Raw genomic sequence first — 12,802 nt, forward strand, 5'->3', positions numbered from 1 at the left:
AAGGGCCCTCCAGACCCCCTAGGAAAGGAGGGCACACAGATGCTACTAGGACAAATGCAGCCATGTGTACGCTGAGCTCTCACTTACAAGGACACAGAGGAACAAGAGAAAAAGCCTCAAATGCACGTGGGAAGGATGCACAGGGAAATCTGAACTAGCAAGTCATTTCAAGAACAAACTGGAATCCCAGCTTTCCAGGGTCCAGGCTGACGCGGCTTCTCTTGTGCTGACTGTCCTGGTCACACAGGAAGTGCCACGTGCTGGTCTGAGTGTCTCTGTGTCCCGCTCCATCTGACTTCCCACTCTCCTGCTCTCTCCCATCATTTAATTCACTTTTTACATCTTAATGTTGATTCAACTAGTCTGTGTCTCTAATAGTTTATTATTCACTGAACTACATGGTCAGCAGACAGTATTCCCTCATCCTCCCTCTTCTCACCATGGGGCAGACATAAAAATGCAAACACATTTTTTTAGGTGGGGCGGCTCTTTGAGGGGGACGCTAAGCAAACCATTCTTTCAGATACATTTAATGTACTGAGAACAAGGGCACTTGGAAACTAACATAATCAATTATCAGTTTCTCCAGGGATTCTTCAAAAGAATGTCAAAGGAAATGTGTTAGAAATGAACAAAAATGAGACCTTGGCACTACATATCTGGACACTTGGTGAAGACAGTGTATTTGTTTTTGTTCTCTCCTTTAAATTTAGAAGTGCCTCAAATTTGGTGCCTAAAAGGTTAAAGGAAACACAGTGAAAACATAACTTTAACACTTAAAACAAAATAAGGCAATACCAGACCACTATACTTTCTGGATCCCAGCATATATAATTTTGTAAGCCACATATAATGCAAAATATAACCTCATCTTTCTATAACTATACATATTTTTTCCTACAGCATTTATTTCTGCCTTATAGCAGGTGCCACGTAGTCAACAAGGTAAAACACTTTCCACAATTTTCAGCATATCAGTTTTATACCCCCTATGACATCATTCCTACGGTTGCTGTTAAGCCTTGACTTTTAGGCGGTGAAAATTCACCGGGCATATTCACAAGTCTGGGAGCGTCCTCAGGGCACGTCACCCCTCTCCTCACCCTCCCACCTTCCTCTTGGGAATCTGTGGGCAGCGCTGTTAATGCTACCTGACACATCTTCTGGACCTCAGCAGGCTTGGGTGCCTTTGTGCGTTCTTTCCCAAGACTTTCCATGGAGCTACAGGATCCTGCTCTACCCTTGCCTCACCTCTTCTAAGTGTGGAGTTTCCCAGAAGATCCCCTGGAGGAGTCTCTCCTGCTTTGGGGCTCCTTCTGACATCTCCCAGACCAACCACGAGGCCTCGGTGCCTTTAACCTTCTGGGGATCCCCCTCCTCCAGTCTATTTAATTTGAGGACAGCGTAGGCCTTCATTTCAGCTTTTCCCCTTTCCTTGTTCATGTCAAATTTCCAGGGCTGGGCCTTCTGACACTCAAAAGACAGGACACTTGAGGATTAAAAACATGATTCAAGACCACACTGTCTCACCTGAAAGTTTCAAGATCCTGTTTTTCAACTCAAAAGACAAGAAAGTGTTTGCCGTTTTCTGCAGTTCATTTGTAGAGTTAGAAACCAGACTCAGAGGCCTGTGCTGAGCTGTCAGCTTTGGCCGCACCCATTAGGCTAAAACTTAACCCAGGTTTTACTCACATGAGGGAAGAGGGTCGGTGGCAGCTTCAAGCCCAGCCTGTGAGCCCAGCGACTCTGCATCTCCGACAGCTTCAGCGGGGTGAGTCCCAGAAGAAGCCACCGTCTTATCCCCCGGAGATAGAGGTCCTGAACTGATCAGTGACGACGAGGCCTCGGGTTACCTTCCCCGTCACTGTGGCTTCATAGGGGCGGGGCTCTCCCTCACAAAGCTTATGGTGCTGTTGAAGGGCCAAGCTCTTTGATTTAAAAACAGGGTGGCAAAAAATGGCAAATTTCAGAACTATAATGCAAGGTCATGGGTCATTTCAGTGACCCTCTACAACTGCACAGAACTTTTCCAAGGATCTGAATATATATTACCATGTCTGCTTCTCAGGACAGTTTTGTAAAAGAGAAAAATGATTATAATCCCTGCTTCATAATGCAGGTGAGTCTCACGTTAAGAAGCTAACACGGGGATACACATCTATATCAGGGCTTTTAATGTCTGTTTCCGTTTTATATGTGCAACAACGAGCTGAACTTCAAACTTTAGCATTTTCCCAAAGCCTGCTACAACTTTTAAAAATTTAATCAAGTTAGCTGAGTAAAATTTGTATATATATTTATAAATTTAACTCAGCTAAGTTGATTACATACTCTCTCTCTGCCTCTCTCTCTCTCGCGCTCTCTCTATATATACATATGTGTGTATATATATATATGTGTGTGTATATATATTATACATATATATAGACATACATATTATACACACACACACATATATATATATAATTTTAAGGAACTATGCAAATCAGGCTCAATTTGATAATCATATAAATTTTTCTTGACATTCAGCCTCAAATTAAAATCTAATTTAACATGCTATTGCTTACATTGTTCTCTACTGTCATTTCTCGGAGGATTTATACAATATGTTCCTTTGGGTTCTACTTACATATCTGACATGTAGTAATGTGTTCATGTATTCAGCATCCTATTGACAATTTCACTTTATTCTTACTTGGCTGATCTTAGGGATTGAGAGTCTCCTCTGGCACAGAGTTTAATGTGAAGCACACGCTGAAGCCCGGAACCCTTTCAGCGCTGAGTGCCTTCTGCTAAATCCCCACAGCAGCCTTCATCTGTTTTCACTATACAGCTGGCAGGTGGCTGGTATCTTATTCACGCTGCCCTCTGTTACTGCTCAGACCTCCTGCCCATGGTCAGCACAGCTGAGCACTCGCTGTGGGGTGTTAGGCTGCTTTCAAATAATTGCAGATGCCTTTCAGATACTCTGTTTCCAGAAAGTTTTACTTTTAATCCCACACATTTCTATCTTCAATTATTAATAATTTCCTCAAGACCAAGTCTGGATGATGCCAGAAGCTTGATCTTACATTTGGCAAAGTATTCTTAAAGAGGTCCTGGAAACTTGATTAGAATATCCAAAGTTTCCCCAGAAATCACGTAACATACTGTGACATTTCTCATGTATATATGCATATATATGAATTCCATCATATATTTAAAGAAGAATTGACTCCACAACTATTCCAAAAAATTGAAGAAGGGAACACTTCCAAACTCATCTTATGAGGCCAGCTTTACCCTGATACCAAAGTCAGACGCCATGAGAAAAGAAAACTAAAGGCAATATCCTTGATGAACACAGATGCGCAAGTTCTCAACACAACACTAGCAAACTGAATTCAACAGCACAGTAAAAGGATTGTACACCATGATATAGTGCATTTTACCCCTGAGATGCAAGGATATTTCAACATATGAAAATTGATGAATATGACAAACCACATGGACAGAATGGAAGGTGAAAGTCATATGCTTATCTCAAGAGATGCAGAAAAAGCATTTGGGAGAATTCAATTCCATTTCATGATAAAAGCTCTCAAGAAAGTAGGAATAGACAGTAATCACCTCAACATAACAAAGGTCATTACGAAAAGCCTACAGCGGATATCATATTCCACAATGAAACACTGAAAGGTTTTCCAGTAACATCTGGAAAAAGGCATCCCAGAAAACATTTTCATTGCCTATCCAAAATGGAGCAGAGCAAGGAAAAGAGTTTTTAAAGTGCCACTCTTCAGAAATATCCCCGCTTTGTTTTGGCTATCACTACAAATTCATGGCAAGACCTCAAAAGCCCCACCAAGACTCTAGGATATTTTTTAATCCCCCAGAACAATAAAGTCTTATGGCTCCTGTGGTAAGATGGCTGGTTTGAACAGTGGCATTTTAGAGGTGGCTGGACTTGACACCTGGCATCAGTGTCACTGTACAAATTTTATAAGAGAAATGACAGATTGAAAGTCTAAGCCATAAACACACAGCCAGTTTTCAAAATAGGATAAAAGCAAAACGAAAGAAAAATTGTTTAAATTCACTTCCCTGGCTACCAAAAAAGAAGTCCCAAAGCTGTGAAAAGTAAGTATAGAATGGAAGCAATGCTGTGAACAATAACCGTGTATTCTTATTTGAAAGGTTAATGCCAAGGTCCCAAGGAGATAATTCCATTTTAGAACTGACACAAAACTTCACTCACCTACTGGCATTATTTTACTATTTTCTGAGAGAGAACCTTATTCAGAGACCTTGATCTCTTGTGTTTATTAGCATCTGATTCCGAGTCTCCTATTCTTCTCAAACTTCAACTCCAAGGGCGTGCTTTTCAAACCGCCCGCCCGCCTCACCCCCACCCCCACCCACGCCCCGCACACACACATTTTGTAGTAGAATCTTCTTAGCACGTCCCCCTCAAGATTCTGGTATCTAGATCCTCTTTACCTCATGCTTGCCAGCATTGCTCATCTTCCTTATTCTTGAGGAAACATCACTCATAAACACTCCACCCACCTGACGCTTCCATAAACTTCCTTAGTCCCAAATCACTCCTGCTCTCAGCAACTGCCGAGGTCTCTGAGGGGTCCCTAGGAGTTGGACTGTTCTTCATGAACCCGTTACAGAACAAGCTGTAAAATAAAACATGCAGATACAGAAGTGCACAAATCAACATCATCATTAAATGTGGCTTAGTTACTTCTGTTAGAAAGACGTCCGTGCTCATACTGAATTCAAAGTTTGCAGGCTTATCACTACTTCCAGTGTGCTGGACCAGGGCGAGCTTCCTCCAAAAGCTGTGGACTTCTCTACAATGTGCAGCTTGGGGTTGCAGACGAGAGCACGCGCTTTCTGCGGACAGGACGGTTCCCGAGGGAGGAAGGATGAAGCCAAGCTGTACCTGCTCAGTGATTCCTACCAAACGCATCCATCAGCTAACCCACTCCACCTTCCAGAGGATGGAGTTACTGAAGGGCAGAGAGAGGCCAGCGTATGCTTTAAGGACACGTACACACATACACACACATTTCTTTTACGCTGATGTGCAAATGGCTAACCCCAGATTACATCCAGCACACTATCTGTTTCTACACTCATGCTGTGGTTGCTGTTAAGCGTTAGTGGAAAGAGGGGAGAAACTTCTAAACTAATTCAGAACTAGGGACCTATGGAAAGCTAATATTCAACAACTATTGCCCCTTGATCCATATTTCAAATCCACATCTATGTTTATAAAGATAATTTCGTTTCTTGAAATGTCTCTTTTCACATTTCAATACAGATTAGGCAAAGGTCTTAAACTGAGTGTAGAAGTGTCCCCCCCGTCCTTTCTAAGTTTTGGAAGAATTTGTTAGGATTGGTGGCATTATTATTTTTCCATTCCTAAATGTTAGGTAGAATACAATAGTGTAGCTCTCTGTGCCTGGTATCATTTTTGTGGAAAATTTTTTAAACTTCGAAATCTATGTCTCCAATAGGCAGAGTCAGTCAGGTCATCTCTTTTTCCCTTGACTGACTGGGTAATTTTTCAGGATTATTTTTACCTTACCTATGTTATCTAATTCACTGGCATAACACTTTTATTGTGTCCTTCTAGCATCTGTAGAATCGTTAGTGGTATAGTATCTTTCTTGCTTGCTATTGGTAATTCATGTCTTCTCTCTTTTATTCCTGACCATTCTGATTAGAAGTTTATCATTTTTATTGATCTTTCCAGGAAACCAGATTTTGGCATACTGATTTCCTCTGGTGGTTTTCTGTTTTCATTTTCATTGATTTCTTATAATATCTTTTTCACTTACTTTCTTCTGCCAGGTTTTGATTTCATCTGCTATTCCTTCCCTAGTTTCTCCTGGAGGAAGCTTAGCTCACTAATGTGAGACCTTCTTTTCTCATTAAAAAAAGCAAAATGAAAGCTGTACACTTCCTTCTGTTCTGCTTTTATTGCATCCCACAAATTTTCATACATTGTTGCTCATTTCTGTTAAATTCAAAACATATTCTAATTTGTCTTGTGATTTCTTTGGACCCAGGTACTGCTGAGGAGTTTATTGTCTAACTTCAAATTCTGGCATACTTTACAAATTACTGGATACCTGATTTAATTCTGCTGTAACCAGAAAACATAATTTGAATGACTTAAATCCTTTAAAGTTATTGAAATTTATTGTGTGGCCCCAAATATGACCTACCTCAGTGAATTTTCCAGATGCCCTTGAAAATTAAGTGTCTCTGTTGCTTGGAGTGTTTCATTTCCCACATTTCTCTTCATAAAACAAAATCTACATGGCAAAGCGACATGTCAGAGACTTGGCAATAATAATAATGATAACAATAACAATAATAATCTGTAGAGAAAGAGAGTGTATTTGGGATAGCACATCAGGAATACAAGCTTTCAGGAACAAAAAGAAGGGCCAGATGTAAGGTGGATATGATCTTTGCAAGCAGTGTTGTTTGTGGCAGCCGTAGGGTAGCCCAGGGACGCTGTAGGGTTACTTGCCAAGAGCAGAAGTAGACAGTGGTTATTCCTAAAGCTTTGTAAAGAGTCAAAGTAAAAACTGAAGTTCTGTTCTCATATTTTATTAAGTAATGAAATGAGAAATAGTAGCTTCTTTCTGTATCTCTCCTCCCTCCACTGACTTTTCGATTTGGAACCTCTAAGATAAATCCGTTACATGGAATACCAAGTGTGAACCAAGCATGGTGGTATGAAAAGTAAAAAAAAGAGAACTCTTTAGTTTCCCAGTTTGTGGAAGCATAGAAACTCAACAGTATTTTGACCTGTCAGCAAAGCAGATATGGATCCGAGCACACACTGGCCTGTGAAATCCGTCTGCTTGTTGTAATTGCTGTTGTTTAGTCTGTAAGAGTCCTAGGAATTTACGTCAGTGATGTGACAGTGCTAATGTACTCCAGTGGACGAATGTCGATGAGTGTTATGTCACCCTTGGTCCTTCAGTCAATACCATGTGTTAAGGAGAGCCTGGCACCTACAGAAATAAGGATGGGAGCTTGTGCAAATCCGATTTTTTAAACACAGAGTAGGTCAGAGCAGCCTGACTAAATACCAAGATTCATGGACGGAAAAGTGAGAGATAAGATCAGAAGGAGGAGAATCACCAGACCAGCCAGAGGGCTGTGGACACCGTCCCAGAGGTGACTTGGATAGAAATAAAAATATACTAATTTATTCTTCCTTTAATTCCTATTGTTTTCTAACATTGTTACATTTCTCCTGATTAGAGTGTATAAAAACCATCCAAATTCAAGCATTACAAAATCCACTCACGTATTAAAAGAGTGGAAGTCTCCCAAATTGGTGCGGTACCTAATAAATTACTACTGCCTAACATTCTGAATATTTCTTTGATTTTTCCTTCTGAATATACAAGTGTGTATAAAATTTTTATAAAAAGTAAATTATGCCTTGTACAAAAATTGACGTTTTATTTTAGCTATTCTAAAATTTTTGTCTCACGTATGGCAAAATGTCGCTTTCTTTTGGCTATTCTGCTTGCACAATATTCCATGTTAAGAAATACAACTATCCCATCATTCTTTTTAAGCACGGTATAGTAGTTTCTTATAAAAATATGCAGCAATTTATTATATTTGATGAGTTATTCCTAACATGTCGCTAATATACACAGTGTTAACTTCTTGTATATGTTTTTTTAGACTTGAGGAAATATTTCTAGAGTATAAATTGCTAAAATCAGAAATGCCAGGGCTTCCCTGGTGGCGCAGTGCTTGAGAGTCCGCCTGCCGATGCAGGGGACATGGGTTCGTGCCCTGGTCCGGGAAGATCCCACATTCCGCGGAGCAGCTAGGCCCGTGAGCCATGGCTGCTGAGCCTGCGCTCCGCAACGGGAGAGGGCACAACAGTGAGAGGCCCGCGTACCGCAACAAAACAAAACAAAAAAAGCAAAACAAAAGAAATGCCACGTTATGAAGCATATAATATTTACAATTTTACTAGACATTACCAAAATGCTTTCTAAAATGTAGTATCAATTTACACTTCCACTAAGATTGTAGAAGAGAGACCATCTCACTGCAACTTCCCAGTAAGGATATTACCTTTCCATATTTAAAAAATGAATACTCCAGAGGTGACATTTTATTGTTGTTTAAGTTATCGATTCTGTAAATTTTAGTAAGGTTGAAGATACCTCAATATGTTAATTAGGCCACATTCTTTTTCACTGAAATGCCCACTTGAACAATTTAGTACAACATTCCTGCCAAAGTTCTACATGCAATTTGTTAAGAGGACTCCATAGGCAGCAGAATGAACCTTCTATGTGTTTCCAAAATACACACATACAACATTTGACTGCAAAAATTATACTCAATAATGATTGGCAGCTTGGATATAAATATATATTTTTCTAATGTTCCTTCTTGTTTCCCTTGCATTTACTATATTCTTTAAAAGCATAAACTATGGGACTTTTCCCACTGTTTATTCCCAGAAGAAACTGTTTTGTGCTGTCAAGGCTCTTACAGATCTATAATCCTCCCAATGCAGACCACTAGCGTTCTCAGCCACACGTGCACTTATAAACGTTAGTCACTGGCTTCACCTACACGCTTGTCTGAAGTTTACGCCACATGGACATCTTCTTAGTAATCTTCCAATTACTGCAAAGATGAGTCAGAGTTAAGTATTACCTAGCACAGCTTTCACTCCCATGCCAAGAAAAATACGTCCTACAGCATAACATCTAGAGCAGTTCCAGTCCCTGGTCATACATCCTCCTGGGCCATACTCGTACTACAGATACAGAACAAGCCTGTTCGTTATGTTTCTTTGCCTGCCTAACATATTTTTATTATTCTCAAGATGTCGTTTGACACAGAAATACATATATTTTTAACAAACCGATTCTCTTAGGTTATGTACAAAAGTATAGCTACTGAACTGACTACTTGTCAACAGAGCCTCCATGTGCCACCACACATGCTGTCGCTGTACACAGTTCTCACTTCCAAAGGCTCAGGGTCTCCCAATTCAATGATTGGGCTACACTCTGGGGACAATGCAGGATGCAAACATGACTGGCAGTGGAACCCAGCCTGGTCGGGAACTGATTTCATTTACATCATATAAGACTCCTCAAAGCATACAAATTTTCAGGATTTCTTTTTAATTCCCACAACATATTATTTGCAGAGTTTAAAAAGCTTTATTTTGGCCTTCTAAACCCTGAAAGCAATGTTAAATCTTTCTAGAAATCAGTATGTCTATTGCTTACAAGTATCTTTAGGAGCTGTATTTCCTCTGTTTGTAGGGCTTCACTTTTGTGTAGAAATTATGGTGGGGGCCATGGACCACTATACGTGTACCAGTTGGTCCCTTCCTGTTGTCTGAATTCTGTGGTGAACATCACACATTGTGAGGAGATCAGCAACAGCAAAGCCCATACACTTAGAGAACAGGAGAGCTGAACTGAGCCTTGCAAGAATTTGTATTGTTAAAACATAATACACAAAAGTGAAGAAAAGTTAACTCCAAAAAGTAAGATAGCAGTTTTCAAATATTTAAAGGATAGATATATCGAGTAGGGATTTCATGTATTCCTAACCATTCAGTCAGAACCAGAGCAAGTGTGAGTTACTGAGGGACGATCCATTAGGAAGAATTTGACAGCAGGGATCTCAAAGGTGGACCCGCTTGCTTTAAGAGGTTCTGTATCTCCTGTCTGCAGATTTCAAGCTCAATGGCCAGTAGGAAGCTTTGTGGTTGGGGAAGTCTGAGTGTCAGATAAGGTGGGTTCAAGAATGGCTTTAGGTACAAGTTAGGCTTTGTAAGGGAAAGGCAGGCAGTGAAAATGGATGGAGGAACACATCTGTGATCTGATTAGTTTGCACGTCAACTTGACTGGTCAAGGGTGACCTTATCAAACATGACTTGTAGGTACGTCCAAGAGTCTTTCTGGATGAGCTTGGTCCCATTTTGGTGGAAGGCTGAAGTGCTGCAGCACAATTACCAGGCCCCTGTCCAACAACGCCCTAACCACCACCACGTCTTCTTCCCGAGAGGACACATCTTTGGTTCTCCGTCAAATCAAAACATACTGAATGGGCTATCTTCGGTCTCTGTTTTCCTAACTCCATATTCTCCCACACAATTCTAGCTTTACTTCTCACCATCCCAGCTACACTAAACCTCTCAAGCTCCCGGGCAGCACCCCTGCTAGTCCTCAAATCCAACGATTACTGCTTTGCTCTTGCAGACGTGACATGTCAGGACTGATGGCTGAGCAGCATTCCACGGGGGTAAACACTCTCTGCTTTTCGAATCTTTTTTTTTGGTTGGCTTTCCTTTCTCCTTCTCCGTCTCCTTTAAGAGCCCCTGCCTGGTGGCTCAATAATTAAATGTTATAGAACTCCTAGGGATCTCTTTGGGGTCCTTTTCCCTTCTACCTTACAAATGTCTGCCGTGGAACTGCAGTTTCATACTGTTAAATACCACGTATATGGGAACAAATCCCTTAAGTTCAGACGCGACATCTCCTCCTACTTGTGTAATGGGAATGTCAACATCAGGATCTCAAAACAAACTCTGAATTCCAACCCATCCTCAATCCTATACCATTTCCTTTCTTCTCCAGATCTATAAAGGTCACCATTTAGCAATTCAATTGCTGAAGCGCCAAATTCTTTCTACCATTAGCTCTGATTTTTGTTTCCTCATTTTCAATCCACCATTTTCAATTCCCGTCCATTCGATGTACAAAATGCATCCAGATGTGTCTTACTTTCTTGAACTCCACACTGCTCCAAATCCGTATAATCCTTGAGTGTAACAGTCGCCTGAATCCTCTTTTTACATCCTCTTTAAAATGCTTTCTCCACACAAGGAGCCAGAGTGATCTTCTAAAAAGCATTTAAAGGTGAAGGTGACAGTGTCACTACTCTGTTTAAAATACACCAAACGCTTAAGATAAAAAGCAAATTTCCTGGCCTGGATTAAAAGTGAAAACAATAAAAGTAAGTAAATAAAATCTACCTTATCTTTAAATCCTGTCCTCTTTTACTCACTACACTCCCAGACAAGTAAGCTAGTTTTTACTCTGAACAGAAGTCTGTTTTCACATCACACATTTACTTGTGCTCCTCCCTCTGCCTGGAACGCTTGTCTCCCTGGGGTCTAGCTCATTCTTCCCATCACCCAGGCACTTCTGGACAATGTCCTCTGACTATTCAACATGCAGAAACTCTCAGTCATTCTTTATTATGTCACCTCTCCCATCTAGTTTAATCCTGCTATCACCCCAGTTAGGTGATAATTGAAACACTCTCTTCAGATGGGTCTCTCCTCTAAACTACACACCACAGTGGATAACTCAAGAAGGTAGCAGCTTTGTATTCACAGAAATAATTTAGCCTACCTGAGAAAGAAAGGATTAAACATTTTCTCTCCTCTGCATGCCTCAGGGATATCTCTATCAAAGATCAAATATTCCATTCAGTTTTCAGGTGAAAGACTTCATTCATTCAAATGTTTTAAAAATAAACTTTGATTGAATTTACTGTGTACCATGCACTGTTTAAGTAAACAAAACAGACATGGGTTGTGGCCTCACGGATATTAATTCTATTCAGAGAACAGACAATAAGCAGCTTTAAAAAAAAAAGTTCCATTTTTATATGATAAAAAATACCCGGAAAGGGACTTCCCTGGTTGTGCAGTGGTTAAGAACCCGCCTGCCATTGCAGGGGACACAGGTTCGAGCCCTGGTCCGGGAAGATCCCACATGCCACAGAGCAACTAAGCCCGTGCACCACAACTACTGAGCCTGTGCTCTAGAGCCCACGATCCACAACTACTGAAGCCCACCCGCACTCCCCAACAAAAGAAGCCACCTTAATAAGCCCACGAACCACAACAAAAAGTTGCCCCCGCTCGCCCCAACTAGAGTAAAGCCCACGCGGCAATGAAGATCCAACGCAGCCATAAATAAATACATCAATTAATTAAGTTTAAAAAATACCCAGAAAGATCTCTCATTCTCTGATACACACTATCTTTGTAATTGACACGCTGGCTGCACGATGTTTAATGTAGTTGGATAAGATAAAACCATTATTCTCAGTATGAAACTAAGACGATTCACTTTTTTTATTATCACGGTATGAATCAGTGGCCTAATTAAATATCTAACTCCCGGAAGCCGACCTCTCACCACCGGTGAATTCAACAACTAGGACAAGGATCTGTTTTGTGTCCAATTCCTTCCACCTCTGGAACACTATTTTTGGAATGCTTTAACCAGGCCGTCTGTTACTGCATTCTCTCAGGCACTGAGAGACAACTGCATTCTCTCAGGCACTGGATTGATAAACTACTTTTAGTCTAACAATCCAAAGTTGAATTTGGTCATGGTTTTCTTGAAGAAATTAAAAGGCTTAGGTACTTCAAGGAATTTCACTTAAAGCAAAACATGGGTTGGATTCCACCGACATTGGTTTTCGGACCTGACACGGCAGGATGTGAGGAAACTTGTGTATCTTGTCTCTCGATCACTTCAATCGTGCCAGCACCATGATTTTATAAGCAGGACAGCATGCAACTTTTTCAACAACACTGTACGGCAGGTGGTAATGTCTCAATTTATCAGATGAATTTTAAAAAAACAGAGATTCCATGACTTTCTCAAGATTGCATAGCTAGGAAGTGGCGAGGCTTGGGTTCACCCGAGACTAAAATGCGTGATCCTAAACATCCATTCCTCTACTCATCAAGTATTTGTCAGGTACG

At 40.7% G+C, this 12,802-nt stretch overlaps 1 protein-coding gene across 1 annotated transcript in view; it reads right to left on the bottom strand.

The window, feature by feature from the left end:
* Positions 1-709: 709 nt before the first annotated feature.
* LOC137217902 (testis-specific Y-encoded protein 3-like) overlaps positions 710-12,802 on the bottom strand; it is a 43,111-nt gene continuing 31,018 nt past the window's right edge. The window contains exons 6-7 of the mRNA XM_067724898.1: positions 1,252-1,489; positions 710-733 (exon numbers count right to left, since the gene is read on the bottom strand). Coding sequence (XP_067580999.1) covers positions 710-733; positions 1,252-1,489 — 262 coding nt within the window. The remainder of the gene's footprint in view (positions 734-1,251; positions 1,490-12,802) is intronic.

The sequence above is a fragment of the Pseudorca crassidens genome, chromosome Y, assembly GCF_039906515.1.
Source record: "Pseudorca crassidens isolate mPseCra1 chromosome Y, mPseCra1.hap1, whole genome shotgun sequence".
NCBI lineage: Eukaryota > Metazoa > Chordata > Mammalia > Artiodactyla > Delphinidae > Pseudorca > Pseudorca crassidens.